A 23053-nucleotide genomic window follows, 5' to 3' on the forward strand; every position below is an offset into this window, starting at 1 on the left:
TAAGGCCTGGTGGTTTTCACTGGCTGCTCCAACATACAGAATACTGAGGCAGTAAGCTGCAGAGATGTGGCTCCAAAGTTTGTGGAAGTTTTACTGACGGGAAAACTGAGGTACTGAGGTACAGCATGGTCTCATTAAAAAAAAAAAAAAAAAAAGGGGGTGGGGGGGGGGCGGGGAGGGAGGGAGGGAAGGGGTGGGGAAGAGAGAGTGAGAAAGAAAGAAAAGACAAGCTATTTACATCTCCTTACAGCCACAAGGGCTCAGCGGCCAAGTTACCTGACATGTCTCCTAGGATGTGTTTGTACAGCAAACAACAATGGTGACTGCAGTCTGGGGAGCTGTACCTGCACAAGCTTTAATCAATCTAATGTGTAACTCCAGCAATAACAATGTGGAAGCAGCAGTTCAACTTAAGCTGAAGATACAAGGGACCTCATTAAGTGAGAGCACCTTCCTGATGATTAGCACGTTATTAACTCCCACATACTACCATCACCTCTTGCATGAATTCATTTGAATGTGCTGGACAGAATCTCTCAAAAGCATCACTATTTTGAAAAAGTGATTTAGAGAGGGCTCTGAAGGATACATGTCTCAGATCCCACTCAATAAAGTAACTAAAACATTTCCTGACACTTAGAACTCATTAATGGTGGTATCCTGAACAACACTACATTACAGACAGACAAAAAAAATGTCTTTGAATATTCTGCTTACTTTGAACAGTAAATTACATAGAAGCTATGTACAATGTAGTAACCACATTTAAGAATAACTACACATTTTGCAACATGCAGCACTGTCACTCCAGTGATATGGAACCTTTGTCTGAGGAACAGACTCTGAATCTATTATTTGCTTAATGAATTCAAATCAGCAACTGCACAGATCCACAGAAACAAGGGTGCTAATGGCAAGAGACCCTACAAAAATGTAAAAATATCTATTTCAACAAGAGTGGACTACAAATGCCAAAATTCTCTCAGGCCTCACTGGCTCTTAAAACTGCATTACTCCTACATGGTATTCCTCCTTTCCAGAGAGTTTTTGATCTGATCACCCTATCAAATCAGAAGAACAAAAATAAAAAAACAAAGCCAAAACCCCGCAGTGACTGTACCTCTTCACTTTACAACCCCTGACATTCAGTATTAAAGCTCCTTTGGGCTGCTGAACTATGCAAATGTTTTCAAGAGTTGAGTACTGACAGGATATGAGGTACTCTAGGTTCCTCTTTGCCACTGGAGGCTGACTAGTTCTAGGTAGTTCATGACAGGTGAGAACGCCTGGAAAACATTCCTATTTCAACTCTGTCATTTACCCATGCAGTCTGAACACTGTTAGTAAGTGCTATCCCAACATTTTCATAAATCTTTGAAAAGAAATTAAAAGTGACACATTTATTGATGAAAAACAAAGTATTTTGAGAGCAGAGAAATGTTGCTTGGATGGTCTACATCTAGGAGGGAATTCAGTCACTGCCACAGGCAATACTGTGAAACAAAAACATGTGAATAAACATACTGTGATTTGATAAACACTGTCCAAATAGCCATACACAGATTGAAAGGCAAACTGTAAGTCTTTGAACATAAAGCTTTACTTTGGCAGATATTAAGTGCATTTCATACATTGCAAAAAACTTGTGCCTGGTCCTTTGTTCTTGGAGAGCATCACCTACTTTCTTGAATTCCATCCAAATTTTTATTACTGTTTTCAATAAAAAGAACACAAGATTAAGAATAAATTTCTGCATTGCAGATGCATAGTCCTAACCCAATACAAATCTGACAAAACCAATACTTCAGACAAAACCTGATGTTCCTGTGTTACTAAATCTGTATCTTCTGGGCTTCAAGTTGTTCTGTGGCTGCATTAGCATCACTGATTTCATTCATACTTTTTTCTTGCTTTGCTTCTTTTCTAAAAGTCTTCAAACACTTGTCAAGTCTTTTCAGGAATACATCTACATCTTGCTTTTTAATTCCAATTGCTGAGGCAGCATTGAGGTAAGCACAAGGATAGTCATTTGTATGTGACATAAAGCCTTTAAAAGTGTAGTTATTCACAGTTTGTACAGACCCACAGGGAACAACCCTGAAACAAACAAACAAAATCATGATTCAGTTAAAGATGCCTTGACATTTTATGTGGTACTCTAGGTTGAAAACAAGTTCCTATTGAAGTAGGGAGTTGCTATTCCTACCACTGATGCTCAATACCAGCATAACTTAAAATCTGTTGAAATGCCAGGTCAAACAGCATATATTACAAAATAATTACTTATGTAGCAAAAGGGAAAACCTGAAACCTTCACATCAGGGAAAGATTTTGAAAGTTTTAACTTCAAAAATTTAAACTCTCAAACAATTTCAACCAAAGATGGTTAAAATCACAGGACCAGCCAATGTTAGGACAGGCAAATTAAAAAGAGCATCTAACCACAGTACATATAGATTTACTGTCATTCATCTGTGCAGGAAGTGGAATAATCCAAGCTAATGAAGCATACCTTCTGATGTGGAAATATTCAGCTCTGCTACAAAAAAATAACATTAAGTCTATGGCAGAAGTTAGCATGGCAGCAGTAATATTCAGATTAAGGAATGCTGCCAAAACAAATTTTAAATCATTCTCTTCTTCTAAAAGGTTTAAACCAAAATCATTAAAGATTATTTGGCTTCCATTTCATTTTAACAGTGTCTCTAAGAATAAATTCAGCTCAGCTCAGGTTATAGATTTTTAATTTTAAATTTTTTAAAGACACAATTAGTTCCAGAAAGCAGAATTTTTTTCCATTTGACAAAAAGCTGTGTAGGATATCAAAAGCTTATTCCCTTGACATCTGGCATAACCATATTTGCGCTGCAATAAACAAAACAAAGATCCTCCACTGCAGCTTACACCTATATTGTAAGATCAGAGAACATCTGGAAACTAAATGAAATTAAAGGATACTAGGGAATAATGACATTAATTAAATGTCATTATTAAATGGGCATAAATTAAATGGGCATAGATTATCTATTAAATTAAATGGGCATAGATTATCTATTTAGGATACCAAAGTAGACATAGAAAGCCTCACTGCTAACTCAGGCAGGGAGACATTACTGCCCTATAACAGTGATGACGAAGGGTGATTACTCTCTAACTTGTTAGACTGCCTTCTGTAATCATGACACAATTGGTATAAAACACTTCACAGGATTTCATACAATATCTGCTAATACACCCCCCCAGTCCCCAATCTTTTAAATTCATAATATCCTTACCTTGCTCCAGAAACTTGTCTTGTGAAAAGCATAGATCCAAGCTGGGTAACAGCAGCATCATTACTTTCATCTAGAGTCTTCAGCGACATGGCTAAAGTAACATAAGGTCCAGTTAAAACTGCTACAAAGCTAGTTTTTCTCCAAAGAACCACCACAAATGACAAGTTGCTTTCCAACAGCAAGAATCTAGTTACATATTTGTGTTCACATACAAAGAAAAAAAAGAAAGACTACATATAATTTTTAATTTTTCCACAAGCTGTCATAGATTACTTCCTTGGTTAGACTGCATGCAGATTCCGCACAGGTGGGCATTATTATTTTGGTGTTCAGCAGAATTTTTGGTTAAAACAAATACCCTGAGTAGGAATTCCATAATTTCTTTTACAACTAAGATGATGAGTAATTACACCCTAATTTATTTTTAAATCTAATTTTTATGAAGTATTACTGCACGCTAACATCTTCAGCCTTGAATTCATTTCTGTCAAATGAATATGTTGGACAGGAGGAAAATAATGGGTCCAAGCTGCTACACTCCTTTTATAGTAGATTACCTTTTTGGTAACCTTATTGAATTATTACTCAATTGAGTAGGGTGTGGTGATGTTTAATATATAGGAATGGTATGTGGAAGTGCATTATGAATCCACAACATATTAGATTTTTTTTTAAAGTTAAAACCCCAACAATTACCTAAGGAAATGGGATTATGTGGTGTGTCTAACAGTCTCTCATTGTGGTTATCTGCCAGCTTCTTCAGCTCACTTGAAAGATACGAAAACATCTCCTGAAAAAAAGATGCAATATTTTTGTTATTAACTATCAAACAGAGAAAATAGCACCTATTTCATGAAACTGTTATGTCTCTTTTACATCCTACAGGTGCTCAGCTGATTCTCTTTTCATGTGTACCAAGTAAGTGGATCAGACAATTCTCTGAAATAATTCTATAAAGGAACAGCTCCATTTCCTGAGCACTGCTCTTATCTCTCAAGCTGATACAAAAGTCTCTATCTGGTCTAATATATGTGCTTGGGACGTCATTCATTCTCTCTGTGGCCCTGAAACCTAGGGAGGCAAAAAGCCTTGAGGAGATTCCCACTGCCCAGCAGGTCTTACCCCACACTACTTTTCAAGAGCCTCCCCATGCTCTAGCCCCCTAAGCAACTGACAATGAACTGCTACCACCTCAGATGGCTCCTTACTTTGTCTTCTCTCCTTTAATACATTCCAGACTAAAAGCAGCATATCTTGCTACCATGTATCATACAATCACATTTCCCCCTAGTGCAGAGATTTCTTTTTCTGTATGAGAATAAAAATCCAGTCTCTTAAAGAGGCTATAAGTACACATTTGACTGTATTTCGTTTCCCACATATACAGTCTCCTGAATAGTCAGCTCTGTTGAGCAGTCTGTCCTTTTCCTAGGACCTCACTCCTGTTCAAGCTGACTATAAGAATGGAAATATCTGAATTTCTGCTATCACTTAATTGGATTGCACCTTTACTGTGAAAGTGTCATAAGACTGAGATTCATAAATACTTTGGCACAGATACAAGCCACACTGCACATAAAAGGTTGTTTCTCATACTTCATCTGTATTTTATACCCTCCCTCTTCCCCTGTAGTAAGCAATGATAATTGCTCATGCTCTTCCTCAGTTTAATATATTCCTCTTCAGATAACAGCTCAAAACACTTATGGGCAGAGTGAGAATAAACACCATTCTTATTGTAAGCTTTAGCATTTTTTCCATCCTTTTTAATGCTTAGTCTCTCATAAAAACTAGCAAAATCATACAGACACTGAGTAACCTTTTTAAAAGATATTAAACACCAGGCTTCTCTTTCAGGCCATAAAAATTGTCCTGCTTATCTGCTTCAGTGTGACTGCCTGTTTAAGCATCCTCATCAATTTCTGGACCTGACAAGTGATTTTTCATTCTTTAAATAGAATTACCTCTTCTGTTTGTAGAGCAGTATCCTGCTTTGACCTATGGACTCTGACAGATATAAATTACAGCTTGTGATCGAAATTATGCTTTTGAACAGAACCTCCCCAAGGTCTTATGAAACCAAATGAGGTTTGTGGTACCTAAGTCAGAAGAATGTTACAGCTGCTTTTCTTGAACCTCTGCAGGAAACCTTGCCTCCCTTCATGAGCAACTAAATGAACACAGCTCCCCACCTGTACTTCCTAATATCACAGAACAAATACAGATGGAGAGAAAAAAGTACCTTCTTACTGTCTAAATGAATTAGGCTATTGATACAACTATCTACAAAAACATAAAGCTTCTGTAATACTTGAAAAAACCCATAAAATTTGGGAAGTATCTATGTTTAATTATCAGAACTTGAAATCTGTGAAAAATTATTCTTATTCCTCATAAATCAAATGATTTTATGGTTTTTGTTTGGAGTTTATTTACAGTTCATTCACAGAAGCTGAAAAATATTTATGTTTCAAATATTCAGATACTTCTGCCTTTCCTCTGGTCCCTCACTGTATATAAGCACATTATTAATTTGTTACTTTCCATAATAAGCATCACTAATATACTGCCTTTTATTAATATTTATTCTGGAATATAAATCATAAATTAATTTGTGCTCCCTCTGCTGGCTATTTACTTCTAACACTGAAGCAAAATATTGTAGAAATACACATAAATTGTGAGATAAATTCACATATAAATTCTCTGGAGATATTATTGTTGAAATTAGTACTGAGAAAAAAATATACTGGAACATTATTTCCAAATGATGGACCAATTTCCAAATGATTTTTGTGTGCTGTATCTAGGAAATTCTCTGATACATTTCTTATAGTATTACTGAAAGGACTGCTGAAAGGAATACTGGAAGTATTACTGAAAGTTGGTATAAAAAGTTACCCACTGCATAAATATATTAAATTTAATTAAATCTATTCAATGAGATTAGGTTACTAGATGAGCCCTTACATACATAGGAATTTGTTAAAACAAGGAGAATGGAAAGATGGCAAAAAAACCCCCAAGTATGTATTTTCATCAGCTTGACTAAAGCTACATGAACACAAATTCAAAGCTTCCTGTTTTTATGAACACCGTTTTGCATCTTTCCATTGGAAGCCCTCTAGGCATTTTATAGTTTCAGAAGTTTGCTGCAAAATAGATTAACTGCCTTTCAAAAAAAAAAAAGCATTAAAGCAATATTTTTGTGAGGTCAAATCTATAACCAACCTCCATTACAAAATATTTCTCATATATGGAAAATTTATAAGCACCCTAAGCAATTATATATAATTGAGCTCCTACATAATAGATTTTCTGTAGCAGGCACTCAAGTTTTCTCCAAAGAAGCCAAATATTATGCTGAAGTTATACTGAACAACTCAAGCACTAAATGTCAGTTAAGTTTCATTATTAATTCACTCCTTTACCTTAGAAACTTATCACAAAATCTCATTAGGCTAGGAAAATGAATGCTAAACTATGTGAAAGTGTCTTTCACTTCTGGTTCTTTGAACACCTAAACCAACAAAACACCTTAACAAAGAACAAGTCAACAACACTGTCTGCATCAAACAGGCCAAGTAACTCCATTGTTTGGATTAAAGTCTATTTTCACATACATATACAAAAATATCTTCAAGATGTGTTGTAACAATCATTAAAAATATTTGAATCATACTATATTTACACTATAAAACTATTTTTAATAGAACCTACAGTAGTATAGGTGACTCTTCATTTGTTGCTCCATTGTGACAGGCACTGTTCTTGCAAATAAAAATAACAAGAAGGAAACAAGTAAGGGAAAAGACAGTAACTCCAGAGAAAAAAAAGATGGAGGTACTGAATAAGCCATCCTATACCAGCTGACAAAGAGGACACTCTGAGTCTGTTATACTCTGCCTTCCTCCCTGTGTCACTCTCACCTGAAAAGACAAGCTGTCCTCAGGGAATGGTCACAGAGCTGTGGATGGATGGTGCAGAAGAGGACATGGCACAGGAGTCATTTTACAGCCTCTTCACCCTCCACAGAGACTGCCAGCTCTCCTACACTTGCCTGAGACTGATCTGGTCCCACCTTACTTTGCAGCAGCAGCTGCTTTATAATGCAACCATCACACCTCTCCTGCTTCGTGCCTCAGGAGGACCAGCTGCTTCAGAACTGTGATCTGACCAGAGCACTCGGAGCACCACACCACCCAGCAGAGGATCTGCAGTGCAGAGCATGAAGACCTGCCAGCAGATGAGAACCCAGAAGGAGGCTCAGTTTCTTGAAAGGCAGCCAAACACATGACAAGCTACATGTGTATGTGTGTGACACCTGCATATACCACACACCCTCCTAGGCAGATTCTCTCGCACTGCAAGAATTTTGTTATGGATTTACACTAGAAAAATTTAAAAACATTAAATTAATTACAGAACCTTGAAATCTTTTTATCATTAATGTCTAACAGAAAGTGCCCAGTAAGCCTTGCCAATCTGATTTGGTAACACTAACAGTCACATTTTTTTTTTAAAGGTCTTTCTTAACAACAGCAATCAACACATTTTCTCCAGAACTTGTGAGACACTTGAGTTCAGGCTCTGTGACCCACACTTCAACACAGGTTTTAAGTATGGAGGCCTCTCTGAAATTTCTATTCATGCTTGGCACTTGTTTAACTACACACAATTTAAAACAGTTTATTTAAACTAATTTGCCTCCAGCTACTCTAAAGCTTGAATATGGTTCTATATACCTCACATGAGGAAAATCCTCCAATATTATCATATTTGACATGCTACAGTGTAAGAAGCTGACTGGGAGAAAAAAAAAAAGAGGAGTAAAAAATGTCTACCTTGCTTTGAGAATAGCTGATTTTCTTTACATTTTTAATATCCCTCATTAAATGCCTTTCCTCTTCTTCCATCGTAAGTAGAGCAGCAATACAAACTCATACTGAACTGTGCAAATAATTTATTCCAATCAGAACAACTACATCAATGATAACTCATGAAACATAAACCCAATATCATACTGAATTGTAAAACCCAAACAATTTCCTCCCACTCTGTATGGTTTTAAATATTTTAGATACATACTCCATAAGGACATAAAAATAACTCCAGTTTTACTCTCAAAGTATGCAGACAGATGGATACCAATATAAAAAGCTCTATCACATCCCACAGTAACACAGAAATGCATTAAAGAAAATGAGAATTATCTTGATTGTTAAGTCTAATGAGGAAATCCATAACTGCTGTAAACAAAACCATCACCTCTTCAATAACACCGGTATAATAATTAGTTAAGTGGATTAGAAAGACCATATTGGATAATAGCAGGTATTAAACCTGGCCTGTAGGGTTCTGAATGCAAACCCTGAACACAGGGCTCTTGTTCTCCATGAAATTTGAGTTGATAACTAAGCCTGCTTATGCCATTACACAGTGCAACAGCTATCCTTACTTCACATGGCCTGCTTTAGACACATACATATATGAAAATAGCAACTTTTATGACCTAGAAATGTAAAATACAGGATATAACATAACCTGTACTGAGGCATCAAAAGCTCCTATAAAAATACAACCTTTACATAAAGTTCTTTAAGAGCAAAGATATTAACAAATTTGACTATGGACCAGCTGTTTTCTGCACTGCAAAAGGACCTAAAATCACCTACTGAGATCAGAAAATCACTGTTATAATCATCACATAAACATAAACAAAGGAATTCTGAAAAGTCAGTACTTCTTCATATCACTACATATAATCTCCTACTCTTGGACAATTGCACACTCTGCAACTCCCAGCTTGTCAAAAAATCTCACTCCATGTACATCCCTTCCTGTATTAAATAGCTAATCTGTGTAAAATAAAAACTGGGCAGACTATTTTGTTGTTAGTGTGAGACTAATCTCTTCTCTGTAATATTCTGTCTTTCTGGCCTAAGCTCAAATAACCTGAAGTAACACCCATACAAATCAGGATCGGGTAAAAAGAGAAAGAAAAAAAATATACCTGAAGTTTTTTATAGCTGATTTTTTTTGTGTGAGTAGGTACAGCTGCACCAATATAGAAAGGAGTACTCAATGTCAAGCTATAAATAGTTCCTGCTGGAAACTTAATAGCTCTGCCTCTGCTTCCTCAGAGCACAAGCAATAAACTACTACTATTGCACTTTTACAATTCAGGAACAAACAGATTTAAGCAAAAATGTTTCTCTTTCTACAGCAAATCCAATAAAAGAAACATATTTATGCCATATATAAGGCTCTGTTTATAGAGTATATTCACATTTGAAATAAAAAGACCTGAAGCTGTAAAAATATAATACTGTATTCACTTTAGAATTCTACTTCCAAGTAAATTAGATGACTCAAAGTGTACAGCTATTCATTAAGACATTTATGAAAGAATTATTATTTATGACCTGGACAATATTTGTCATGCCCTTTATACATCAGCTACTGGTAGAAATCTAACAACAAAATCAGCTTCATAGAAAACAATAAATTCACTTGAGATTCTTCTGGACATAAGAGTAAAGGGGAAAAAATACAATTTGCTTTTAATGAAGACACAAAACATAAATCCCAATACATACAACAGTCCAGAATAAAATGTTGCAGTAGAGGCAAAAGTAACTGCTTTCAGTGTTTCACCAGCTGGTTTCACTTTAGATGCACAGATCATGTCTTAAGTCATTGTAAGGCTGCTAAGTTGGTTTGGTTTTCTATAGTCTAGCTATTCCTGTGGCATCTCAGTTACAGCACAGAGTTTATGGATGCCTCTATAAGCAGCTGGAAATAAGTCAGAGCACCCAAAACTAACTGCTCTGTCACATAATCAGAGACAGCAGTAAAGTGTCAGCAGAAAACAATGGGAACACATTTTTCAAATAAAATAATGAAACAGATAATGGATAGCTTAAAATTAATTATTTAATAGTAACTTAATTCACAGCATTTCCTTATATGAAGACTCTAGAAAAAGAATCTTCTGCATTACTATATCAAGAGAGAAAAATCAAAATTCTTAATACCAGAATTAAGGATAACTCAAGATATACAATTTCCAACCTGACATGCACTGCATTTTTGTGCAGTGCAATTATACCCAACTTAAAACCCATAGTCTGTGAAAAGCAGAGAAGAAACTAAGTTGTGTGTCTAGATCAATAATTGAAACGACAATATTCTTCTCTTTTTGCGGCAGTGCGCAGTATTTATAATCCAACCAGAAGCTGTGATTCTCCAGAGAATGTGGCACACAAACATTTAATTAAGCCCTACCATAGCACAAAAGCACAACAGGGACAAAAGAGGAAGAGCACAGACCCAGGGTTACTCTGGGTGTCCAATCTCCTGTCCTGGAAGCAGCGTGACCATGGTAAAACAGTACAGTATTTCTCCATTTAAGTTTTTGTGGACAAAATCCTACTATATTAGTCACATTTAGGAACAACAAACATGAATACTGTACAAGGTAGTACAGGCCCTCCTTTTAGCCTCCTGGTTTGAACAAACAACAACATGGAAATCATGCTTACTCATGAGCACTGTTTAAACAAGAAGTAATTGTATCATACTGACTTTCCAGATTCAGAGCTCTGAGCTCAGAATAAGTTCAATGGCTTTCTAGACAGAAACTGGTTTTACTACAGAAAACAGTTTTGCAATAAGACTTTGTTAACGCTGACTTCAAGAAAATACTGCTTGCCAAAAAGCTTACCTTTCTCTCTTTCAGTAACTTTTTGTAGCCACTGGTTCCCAGAGATAGAAGTGTAATGAGGACATCTAAAGAAGGAGACGCAGATGCTCTTCCTGAAAAAAACCCAATATACAGATTAAAGTGGCAAAAAACAAATTTATGTGAAAGAAAGCTGATAATCAAGTTTTCTGCAGCAATTCTGTATGGCTGAAATCAGCCCATGAACTAGTTACCTGGATACATTTTGCTGATCTCCTGAATGAAGGACTCGTTGAAGCCAGCAATGATAGCACCACCTACTGGAACCATAAAATTCTTGTCCAAGCTCTGAACAAAAGCATCAATTCTGCCAACCCGAGCACCCTTTATCAAAAAAGACAAAAAAATAAAAGCCACAGCATACATTAGGACACAGGGAAATGTGATAGCATAATAATTATATAAAAGTGAAGCTAAAATAAATATAATTCCTGAAAGTCACAGATACTACATTTCTGATCAAAACATAAAAATCATGGTATTACCTCTTTTAGTGCTGCTTACTATTAGTACCATTGTCTGCCTAACATGGAACCTTACAAATTCCCATTTTGCTGTGATTTAAAATGCCAGTTTTAGGTCCTGCAAGTCTAAGTGTGGCTCCATTTCAGCAACAATCAAAAAGAAACCCCTCAAAATTTAATGGAATTATACAGTTAAAACTGTTCAATCCTGAACACTTTTTACAATTCTCACAATAAAAGGCTTCATTAGCAAAGCTTTTTTCAATACATATATAAATTTGCATTAAACAAACAGGCTTATTACAGCACTCCTTCTAAGGCTGCTTTCAAAAATCAAGATTCAAGTACCTTCTTATAGCAGAAATCCCCCACATCCTCATACCAAACCACTCATATTTTCAGAGGAAGAAATGTAGATTCTGCAGTACACCTTCAATTTGAGTAGCATGTAACTGTGAACTGCACAATTAAAAAGTGTGAAGCATAAGAGAACCTGAAAAGTAGGTTAAACCCCATACCTATCAAGTATATGCAAATACACATAGTTTTAAAACTACATACTAAATGTAAAAAGTAGAAACAGAGTTAATACCTGTGGCAAACAGACAGAAAAAAAGCAGAGCCAACTAAACCTCATTTATTAGTTCTGTGTTTTGATAGCTAAATGACAGAAGACAGGAAGAACACTCCTAAGTTTGTCAGGTTTTTGTTGGGAACACGAATGCCAGCAGCTACCATCTGATTTAATTGGCAGGAGAACCCCAGAGAAAAAGCACAACATGTAAAGCTTTTTCCTGTGGTACTCTTGCAAGTTTTATTCACACTGCGCTCAGCATATACATATCCTAAGTATTCATTAATAACTACTTTCCCATAAACAGAAAATTTTCTAGCACAAATAATAAGTTTTAAAATAAAACGTAAAACAAGTCAGAGCTGAAATATATACACTTGTATAAGCAAGGAACAAACAACCTATTGAGTCTAGAAAAATCATCAAAACAAACACAGTAAAAATTATATTTGTAGCATTATAGTCTGAAGTGTTTATCATAAGAACATTTCATGCAGCAAAACTCAGCACTTCCACAGCCTCATTCATGTTAGTTTCTCACTAAACTTGAGCAAGTTAAATACAATAAACATGTACTAAGTACATTACAAATAAAGCATATACCATTTTCTATTTCATAAATTCTCTCAGTCTTTCAAGATTTAGAAATGCCAACATGAGGTTCTTTCACAGTTGTACATTAAGCTGGTCTGTGTCCTGTTAGTAATGTCTTAGCAATCAAAAAAAAAAAACCCTAGCATATTTTACATTACTAAAAGTTCAGGATCCTCTGGATCCTATTAAAATATAACCCCCTATTCTTTTGACTAGGCAACAGAAAAGAGAATATTGAAGAACAATGCACATACAATACAATGAGGAAAAATGCAAGAATTCTGTTTCATGACTGATCTTAGATATCAAGCAACATCCTCTTCAAACTAAACAGCAAAAGAAATTAAACTTTTTTGAGCCCAACATTGAACTTAAACCAGTTTCCTCAGCCATTCTCCGTGCCAACAATATTTTAACAGAGACAACATCTACCAAGCGCTGCTGTACATTTCTGTACCTTCAATTAAAAATCTGTAACTCATTCTGTTGAAGGCTTAATTTCTATTCAAGTATGATCCATTATGTCACTTTTAGTCAACAACCTCAGGAAATATTTTAAGAAAGCTTATTAAGGAAATTTTTCCATTATAAAGACACATGAACATACCAAAAACTAAATAAACTTAGGGTTACATAAAAAGCACATAATAGAAATAACTATTATGCTTAAATTCTATTTCTGTCTGTTGTGCTTTCCCAGAAAATTGTTCAAATATCAGACACGCATGGGATTACTCTCAAAGCTAAGAAGCATCTGAAAAAATTTGCTACAATCACAAATTTACTTATACTTGCTAAAAAATATTATTGGAAACACACAGCTCCTACCTGCTGGATAAGATGCATACATTTTGAGGACTGAACTCCATATGCATTGTTGACAATATGTGGAATGTCATAATTAGCACAAATTACAGCCAGCTCCTCCAGCCTGTGAGCATAAAATTGTAATTTAGAGAAGCATTGATTACTGTAGCTCAACTTACAAGTCAGACCATTAAAAGACTGAAAGGTGTACAAGGAAGTCAGAATGAGGAAAGTAACTCTTCTGATTAGTACCTCAAGGCAGTATTTGTCATTTTCAGGTATAAAGTTAAGATGAAAATTCTACTGGCTTTTACATATATTGCAAATTGTTGATCTAGTCTGACATTTTTCTTGCTTCACTTTAAGTTTTGTCTGGACACCAGTTAATATATCCCAAACCATGAAGCTTTAGATGCAAGCTTTTTTTTGTTTGTTTGTTTGTTGCTTTATGATTAACTTAGATAGCTTTAGCTAGTCACTTTCTTTTTTCTTTTCTCTAATATTCAACGTGAAAACAGTGTATAGTAGTTTCAATGGTGTCTTGGGAATCAAAAGCATCCTGTAACAGGAAGCTTTTACATACTTCTGATTATCTCCAAGAACTAGCATTTTGATCCTTTGGCTGGAATCTCACTTGCATGCTTCAGATAAACTGATTAAGAAAAAATAAATTCTTTAAAGGAATGGAAAGCCCTAAAATGTCTGAATATTGACATCAACAAATTGAAAATTTGTTCAGCTGTTTACTCTTCACTTGCCTTTAGAACCCCTGAAATCACAGTGAGCTCAACCTGGATTGATTAATCAGTCAAATTAAGATTTATATGAATACACTGATCATTTTAAGATCCTTCAGCATTTTAAACATACTTATATGCAGTACCCTTTTCTGAAGCACTCCAATCATGCTATATTAAAAAAAAAATACTCATGATTTTCCCCAAACTTTTGAATCTATTTTAGAAATATAATCTAATTGAAAAAATTAGGCAATATAAAATAATTTAAAGTGATGATAAAGGTAATATTTACCTTAAAAAAAAAAAATCGGGAAACTCTACTTCCAATGCATTTTTACTCTATCTCCTCCTGTACAGCCTCTCACTGTAATTTACTGACATACATATAAAATGTGACAGAGTATGAAAACATTTTCCAAGAGGTGACATTCCTTTGCATTCTATTTCTATTACATTTTCTAGTGTTGCTCTGCAATGCAAAATTCTGCTGCAAGTGTCATATTAATTTTTCCAAACATAAATTCTTAGGAAATCATCATCACCATATTATCCTTAAAAAAAATCAAAAGTACTTTATAATTAGGAAACACCAGCAATATGATGTACATACTGATCTTCTACAGTCAAGATGTTTGTGAGGAGCTGCATTTCCAGTAATTTTTCACATTTATCAACACAGAATTACAAAATATTCCGAGATGGAAGGAACCCACGAGGATCATCAAGGCCAACACCTGGCCCTGCACAGAGTCCCCAAGAGTCACACCATGCACCTGAGAACATTGTCCAAATGTTTCTTGAACTCTCTGAGGCTTGGTGCTGTCACCACTTCCCTGGGGTGCCTGTTCCAGTGCCCAACCACCCTCTGGGAGAGGAACCTTTTCCTGATCTCCAACCTAAACCTCCCCCAGCTCAGCTTCCGCCCATTCCCTTGGGTCCTGTCACTGGTCACCAGGCAGAAGAGATCAGTGCCTGCCCCTCCTCTTTCCCTCACGAGGAAGCTGTAACTGCAATGAGGCCTCCATTCAGTCTCCTCCAGAGGGAACAGACCAAGGGACCTCAGCTGCTCCTCATGTGGCTTCCCCTCATTAATAGAATACTTGAGGAAATATATTATGCAGGGCAAAGTTTTTGCCTTCTGATCTGCTGGTTCTTAATCAGACACATCCCTCACCCTCTAGAGAGACTCAAAGCAACACAGTTTCCCTCTTACAGGCTTATTGTCAAGTGCAGGAACAGAATTTGACCAAACTAGAAACACAGAGGGTGTACAGCTTTGTATGTTCACCTTTCTCACCTGCTGAAAATTAAAGGAGCAGTAACCTATCTTCTACAAGTACTGAAAAGAGAAAAGTCTTTTTTCCCTAAAAATATTCTATTGAACAATAAGATCCATTTTGTAAATGCTACAATTTGAAGAGAATGTGTTAGTATGCAAGGGAAGCAAACGATGCACAGCACCTGTATGCACCTGCACCTGCTTCCAAGGCCTAGAATGCAGCATTGAAAATGCTACTAATCATATCATAAAGCATTGATGTAAGTTGGCTACTGAAGTTCTTAACAGTCACAAATACAGAAGTATTTCCCACTTTACTCTTCCTTTCTTTCTCTCCTGTTTGTTAGTTCATGAAAAGAAAGCTTTGTTCTTTTCTTCTACTGCTGAAAGTAAAAAGACACAGAATTCTGCTAAGTACACAGACCAACTGAAAAGGACACTTTCCCTTTGGTTCTCTTAAATATAGCAGTTTTACAAACACCTTACAGCACCAGTAGGTAGACTACTGAGAAACAAGGTTTATACACTAGAGAATTACTCCCATAGAGTTAAACAGCTCTTCAAAGGAAAGCCATAGGTATGGCAGCCATAAAACTACTAAAAATTTTAAAACACAGCCACCACAACTAAATAAAGCCTTACAAATGCAGATATTTAAAAATAGACATTTAAAACTGCACCCTCCAGAAATGCTGTCAGGGTTTTCCTTCCCATAGGAAGACGAAGGTTATGGCCTTCAGTAGTTGACAGTTTCTTTTAAACAGAAAGTACATTCAAATCTTCCTATATCTCTGGTATATTATAACATAGTGCCACTACCTAATAATTCATCTCTTAGTTGTAGAGGACAAAACAATAGCAGCATGTCAAAAAGAGGAAGCAGATAAGGAGAAGATTCATTTACCCAAGCTATAAAACAACCATTCAGTTTTGATAGCTGTGATTTAAGTTAGCCAATAAATCTGCAAGTCAACTTCAAGCAACATTCATAGTATTCTGACAGAATTATATGGTTTTAACTCCCATCTTTCCCGCTAGCAACTAGGTTAACCTATGATAAATACTGGAGGATTTTTTAAGGTAGGAGAGAAGAGTGAAATATATTTTTACTTGCCACATTTTAGAGTCAATAACATTTCTTTCCTATGCTTGTGGAGAAGAGTAGAAAAGGCAACAGTAACATCAAAAAAAAGGCATTAGCTATAGAGCTACATTTCCTGGATTATGTTTCCGTGAGAATCTACTTTTACTACTTCCATGAAATTTTACAAAAACCACTAGTGAAATGACATGAATTTGACCACAAGAGAGCAACATTAACCTCACTTACATAACAGAAGAAAAATCTTCTGTGTAATTCTCACTTTTTTAATATACTTTTCTGAAAGGGGATTAAAGAACCTTTACTAATTGTTGGCAGAAGCAATTTTAGGAAAATGAATGGTCAAAACGTGGAGGGGTTGTTTGGGTTTTGTTGTTGTTGTTGGGGGGTAGGGAGGATGTTTATTTGTTTTAACAGTAACAAATAGCACACCTCTTACAAAGACTGCTTACCTGTCAGGTACCCTTGGAGCAAAGCAAGATGTTGTAGAATGCACACAGAGGATATTTTCAGCACCAAGGGCCTTGATTTTGGCCTCCACTGCTTGGAGATCTGTCCGTAGCTCATCACCTTCTAATACATTTTCTACCACCACAGGTTCAAAACCTGACCAAAAAAAGCAAGAACTTACTATAACTCAACAAATCTGACTAATTGTGGGGGTTTAGTTCCAGTATACATTTGAAAAATACATCGTTCTACTATTGTTTTAACAGATTCTAACAGAAAAGACTGTGCAAATCAGACAGATTGTCACCTTCTGATTACAATTCCTCGGACACAAGTTTTTTGCATAAATTTGAGAGAGAGATTTGAACCATGAGCTTTGGTTTTACATAACTAAGGACAACAGATTAGCATCTTACTCTGAGGGCTAACTGTAACTTCCTTAGTATTGCTCTCACTTGACTCCTTTATACACCCCTGTACCACTGCACACACCTGCATTTTGCAGGCATTAGGAAGACAGCACGCACATTTTAATTACAAGTTAGAAATCAGGAGTGCACAAATAAAGCAGAACTACCATGCATTAGGCCTTTCTTGTATCTTACTACAAGGGTATGAACTGATCACTCTGATAGAGGGAAGTTTCATATCTGTTGGAAGAACACACACCGTGTCATCAATCAGTTACCTTCTTACCTGCAGTTATCATTGATTTAAAGCAAGATTTCTGGTCTATACGTGGCCAGATAATGTACTTTGCCTTTGGTCTCTTGTGCCTCAATGTTAAAAAACACAGAGTTAGACTCATGCCTGTTGCCATAGGAACCACAAAGCAACTGGTCACTGTCCGGACACCTGCATGTAAAAAGCAAGTCAGAAATTAACATGAAGAATCCATGATGTAACTTCATAAACAAGTGAGATTTTTCAAATTTACACCTACCAGCCAGTTTTATAACATCCAGAACTACTGAATTAGTAAGTTTGTTCAAAAGGCTTGAACCTGCAGCTTTGGGCTGTACTGCAGAAATATCACCTGACCTTCCAATTCCATGGATCAACCTAAACAAAAGAAGTTGAAAACACAGATCAAAATTTTCATGTTTCAAAGCCATAAAGCTTGCTGACTGAAGAGAATTTACCTTGATAAACAATGGTGGAAAACTTTGTATGCAATGCAACATCAGTATCTGCCACAATTCCACTTTAAGAAATGACACATATTTGTATGGAATTTTGAGGTTTTTTTAAACTGCAGACTAACAATGTTCCTGCATGCAAGTAAAAACTTTGAGAAGATCCACAGCAGCAACACCTTTAGCCCTTTGGCAGGTTTCCTTTTAAGTTTCCTTTTTTTTCCTTTTCCCTTTAAGTTTCCTTTTAACACCTCAGCACTTCTTGATGTTTGTCAAAATAGCATTATAAATGCTGACATGTTCAGACACACAACCAAGGAAAACAAAAATTAGTTGTCTACAGTGTAGTGTAACATAGGCATAGTAGTATTATAGATACTCCCTTGACAAATGTTTCATCTCATAAGGCAAGGAAATAATACAAAGTGATATACATGGATATTTGTATTGCTATGCCCATCTTATACATCTTCACTTCATCTATCATTTTACTATCCAATGTTATCTATCATGAAAGACTATGTCTCTCTGCATTCTGTTTATAAATTATTGTTATAAACTGTGTTTGTAAATATTGAACATTATTTAGTTCAGGAGTGAAGGATCCTGAGATCCTGAAGTAATTTATAGAATACAAGCTTGCAGAACGAATTTACCCATGGCTGAAAAGCAGCAGCTGCTCAAGTAATCTAGTAACAGTATATACCTACTTATGGCTTTAATTACTTTTTTGTCTTAGCAACAGAATGAAATGCAGTCCAATGAGTATATAATACTCAGAACTTCTTGGAGCATGGTTTTACAGCTTAAATTTATTTTCCTGTTTCAAGTTCTAAGTTGCAATCAACAAACACTTGATAATTAATTGAAACATATATTATACTCACTCCACCTAAAATATTTTCTTCCCTCATTCCTGCTATGTTCTTAATAGCTGTCTCATATCAGTACTTTTTATTTTGTGCACTTATAAACTGCTTCCTAAGAAGTAATCCTCCCTAAGACCACTCCTTTATTAAACTAAAAGGAGTGACAGCTTGAAAACCATCTCCCTCTACCTCTATCACTCCCAAAGTCACCTGTAAAACTTATTGCAGGAATAACTGGAGGGGAGGACACCTTGCTATTGCTGACACTCACAGGAGAAGCGAGATGCCAGGTGACAGAGCTGCATTGGGACAACAGTAGTGAACACCAGTTCAGGCCCCCTCTGGCCAGAAGCCAGGCACACTTTCTCCAGCACTGTCCAAAAGCAGAACATCCTCAGCTATCCACCCCTCCCCTAGTCTAGAGAGCTGTACACAAAACTAAAAAAGCCTATCTGATGTATCACAGGATTTCAACATGCATTTATCATGGTACTGTAGGTCTTATGAAAGCCATCAAGCCTAAGTAACTCAACCTCCATATGCTTACCAAGCTTACTAAATTTCTGGCCTCTAATATATTTTTGTGTTTATCTTTCGAGGAGAAACATTCTGGAACTTTTACTTTGTTTCACTACTGTTGGATAAAACATCACAGCAAGGTACTCAGCACAGCACTCAACACACACATACAAAAAAGTACATTCATAAGGAAATTAATGCAGAGCCTCTAAAATTATAGCATCCAATATACCCATTAAATAAGTGTCAGAAGAGCTACAAGCTAATAAAGCTCTTTTTGTCTTTAGAGATCTCCTCACTTCATATAAAATCTATTATAGATGGACTGGGGCTTCATCTACTTATCAACTAATCACATTATAAAGCTATTAACAAATATAAAAAAATACAAATAGCTGTTCACTGTCAACGTTCAATAATGTGCAACTACAATGTACAGTAGTTTTTAATAATATACAGATGAAAAGCTGCACCTTGTTATAAAAGGCATGTAAGGCATAGATTATTTTAAAGCTGTAAGACCTCTGCTTCCCTTGTACAGGACAACTCAACAACCTCAGCTTCTACAAATTCAGTGTACAGGACACAATCCTGACAAAACCTTTTTGCTTCATTCAAGACTTTCCACAGAGTTATTAATGACAACATAACATAGAAAGCTGTATCAATTCAATTACCACATTATATTATTTTTCTGAAATGCTATCAAGGTCTTAGATAAACAAAACCACAATAAAATATGCCATTGGAAAGCATTAATAATAAACCTGAATAATTCAAAACAGTCAGTAATTTGTACCTGTAATGCCTTCGGGCAACCAGACCTGACGCCACTCTTCCTTCCCTCTCACCAACACCACAGTTGCCCAGGAAGTTATTGCTATCCATTACAGCAAGTTCATGAAGAAACAATTCAATAGTGCTTTCATCCCATCCATCTTCAGGACATTTCCCCTTAATAATAATAACAATAATATAATTATGAAATTTGGAAATGAAAAATTAACCAAACTTTATGCAACTTGCTTGATTATTGTTACCCTTCTTTCTCATGCTAAGCAGCAGTTTGTATTTTCATTACTCCCTTTTATATGATCTTATGTTATGAAGCCGTATTCAGAGAAGAGTTAAATAATGTTTTTTCCATGTGTTAAATACAATTACATTAGCACATCCCGGCATTAAAACAATCAGGATATCTTTTACCTTCAAGTGCTCCCTATGGTATGCACAAAACCACTGCAGGGCACACATGTTAATTACTCCCTAGAAGATAACAGATTATTTGATGTATTCTCTAGACATGATGTACAACTACAAAAACTCAACAGCAAAAACTACACAAAAAGGAAGATATTCAGGTATTAGAGAACCAAAAACATGAGCAGAAGGGAAATATAGTTTAAATGTAATACATCTTCCTATCTACACATTTTCGTTTCCAGTTATAATCTAATAGGGAAGGAAGCCATTCCCAAAATATTTCAAAACCTGCAACCATAAATATGATCTTTCTTGTGCTCTTTACTGAATTAACAACCGCACCCATCTTTGCAAACTGCAGACAACATTCTCAAAGCAGGGACCCATAAAACCATGAAGATTTTTTTATAGGTTCAGAGGCTTTTTCACATGCCCCAGTAACAAAACAGCCAGTTCAGTAAATCTAATTAGTTTCTGAAGCGCGGCATCAAAGTTAAGTTGGAAACAGTAGATGACGTGACTGAGGATGCTCAAGAACAGAAACATCTGCTAACTCACTGACAATGATTTTTGTACGCTGGAGGCAACGAAATACATTGTTTTGGCACCTTACAAGTATCGCTTTTTACCTCATGCAAGAATGTGCTAGTATCTCACTGTTTAAAACATTTATTTATGTGTTCGCTGGGCCTTTCTCGGCAAATGCACAACCCAGGGCAGTAAATTTCTCTTCCTCCCAAACGCGGCCTTTCACTGTGGGGCTCCGTCAGGTCCCTGCCGAGAGGGCAGCGGCTCTCCCGAGCCTCCGGCCGGACACGGCGACGGCGCCGTGCCAGAGGGCAGAGTCCGTGAGCCCCGGCCGGCCTGCGCGCTCACGGGGCTGCGCGGGGCCAGCCCGGCCCGGGGGGGCTTCCCCGCCCAACCAGGCTGCTCGCAGGGCCGGCGGCGGCTCGGGGCCGCTCTGCCCTCTCGAACCCCGGTGCGCGGAGGGCCGGGGCGGGAGGGGGCAGCTCTGCCCCACTGCGGACGGTGGTGGCAGAGACCGGGCTGTTCGATGGTGCCCGGGAGGCGGCGGCCCGCTCGGGCCTGGGTGCGCAGGGGCGGGGGGCGGCGGCCCCATTACCTGCTCCAGCAGCGCCCGCAGGCGCAGCTCGTGCGCGCGGCGGCCCTGCGCCCCCTGGCGCACGTAGGCCGCCGTCACCAGCCGCTCGCTGCAGCCCTGGTTCTCCGCGTTCATGGCCGCGGCGCTCCCGGCGCAGCCGCCGCCGCTCCCCCTCCGCGCCGAGCGGGCCTGTGCGAGCCGGGCACTTCCCGGCGGGAAGGGGCCGGCGGGGGCGGTGCGGCGCACGCCGCGCCGTGGAGCTCCGGGGCCCCGCCCCGCCGCCAGATCCGAGCTGCGGGCCGCGCTCCGCGGGGCCGCCCCTGCCCGGCCCTTCCCGGCCGCTGGGCGGGGCTGGGCCGCTCCCGGTGCAGGTGCGGGGCCGAGCTTGGGGTCTGTCACAGCGACGTCGTGCTGTGAGAGGCAGCTCGCCAGAACCAAGAGTGCTAGGCTGGGAAGAGCCTGTTGGTGGGATGGTTTTCTCTGCCCTGCAGAGTTTAGCATTAGGCTGTTGAGAACAGCCACGTACCTCCCCGCTGCTCCGCCAGGGCCGGGGCGAGGGCGTTCTCTGCTCCTCGGGATGTGTCTGGGGGCACAGGTGCTTGTGGGACGATCCTCAGGGAATAGCAGCAGCCTGCTAAGGCTGCGGGCTTATCCCAAAACTGCATCACAAGGTCACAAGGACAAAGACATCAGCGAGATCTGATTTTTTTTTTTTTTTTTACACAACTTGGGGAAAAGCAGTTACACCAGCAGGAGATTTGCAGGCCAGGCTTTGCACCCTTGCTAGGAACTGCCAGTAAGGCCTCAGCAGGTGGAAGCTTCCCTGGAGCACGGGCAGCCGGCCGCCGTCGCTGTCCTTTGCCCCCCGGCGGCCACGGGCACCGGCAGGTTCCCATTTGCCTCCTTGAAATAACTAGTAAGGAGCGAAAAAAATTTAAGAGGCGCGTTAAGTACGTGGTGTGTTTGTTCCAGTGTTTAATTATTACCAGCCTGTATCTGGTCGACAGAATGTCTTTATGAAATCTCATCTGTTTCTTCTGTTTTACAGTTTTAAGCTCAGACGGCTAATTGGCGTGTGGAGTGTACGTAGCGACCGTCCCAATTCTGTAAGTTTAGTTAGCCTGATTAGGATATTTTGAGCGTTTTGACGGAGTTATCTTACCCACCTGTTTGAATTGTCGGCTCATACTATAAT

At 37.9% G+C, this 23053-nt stretch overlaps 1 protein-coding gene across 1 annotated transcript; it reads right to left on the reverse strand.

The window, feature by feature from the left end:
- Nucleotides 1-1257: 1257 nt before the first annotated feature.
- On the reverse strand, nucleotides 1258-22065 carry SEPSECS (Sep (O-phosphoserine) tRNA:Sec (selenocysteine) tRNA synthase). Its single transcript, XM_084204163.1, has 11 exons — nucleotides 21880-22065; nucleotides 20353-20507; nucleotides 17973-18091; nucleotides 17726-17884; nucleotides 17032-17185; nucleotides 13480-13582; nucleotides 11214-11343; nucleotides 11002-11093; nucleotides 3972-4065; nucleotides 3276-3366; nucleotides 1258-2097 (listed from the first exon to the last, which is right to left on the reverse strand). The coding sequence occupies exons 1-11, from the start codon at nucleotides 21991-21993 to the stop codon at nucleotides 1833-1835; spliced, it is 1476 nt and encodes a 491-aa protein (XP_084060289.1). The 5' UTR covers nucleotides 21994-22065; the 3' UTR covers nucleotides 1258-1832.
- Nucleotides 22066-23053: the final 988 nt, after the last annotated feature.

Source organism: Fringilla coelebs (genome assembly GCF_963513975.1).
Source record: "Fringilla coelebs genome assembly, chromosome: 4".
NCBI classification, from domain to species: Eukaryota; Metazoa; Chordata; class Aves; order Passeriformes; family Fringillidae; genus Fringilla; species Fringilla coelebs.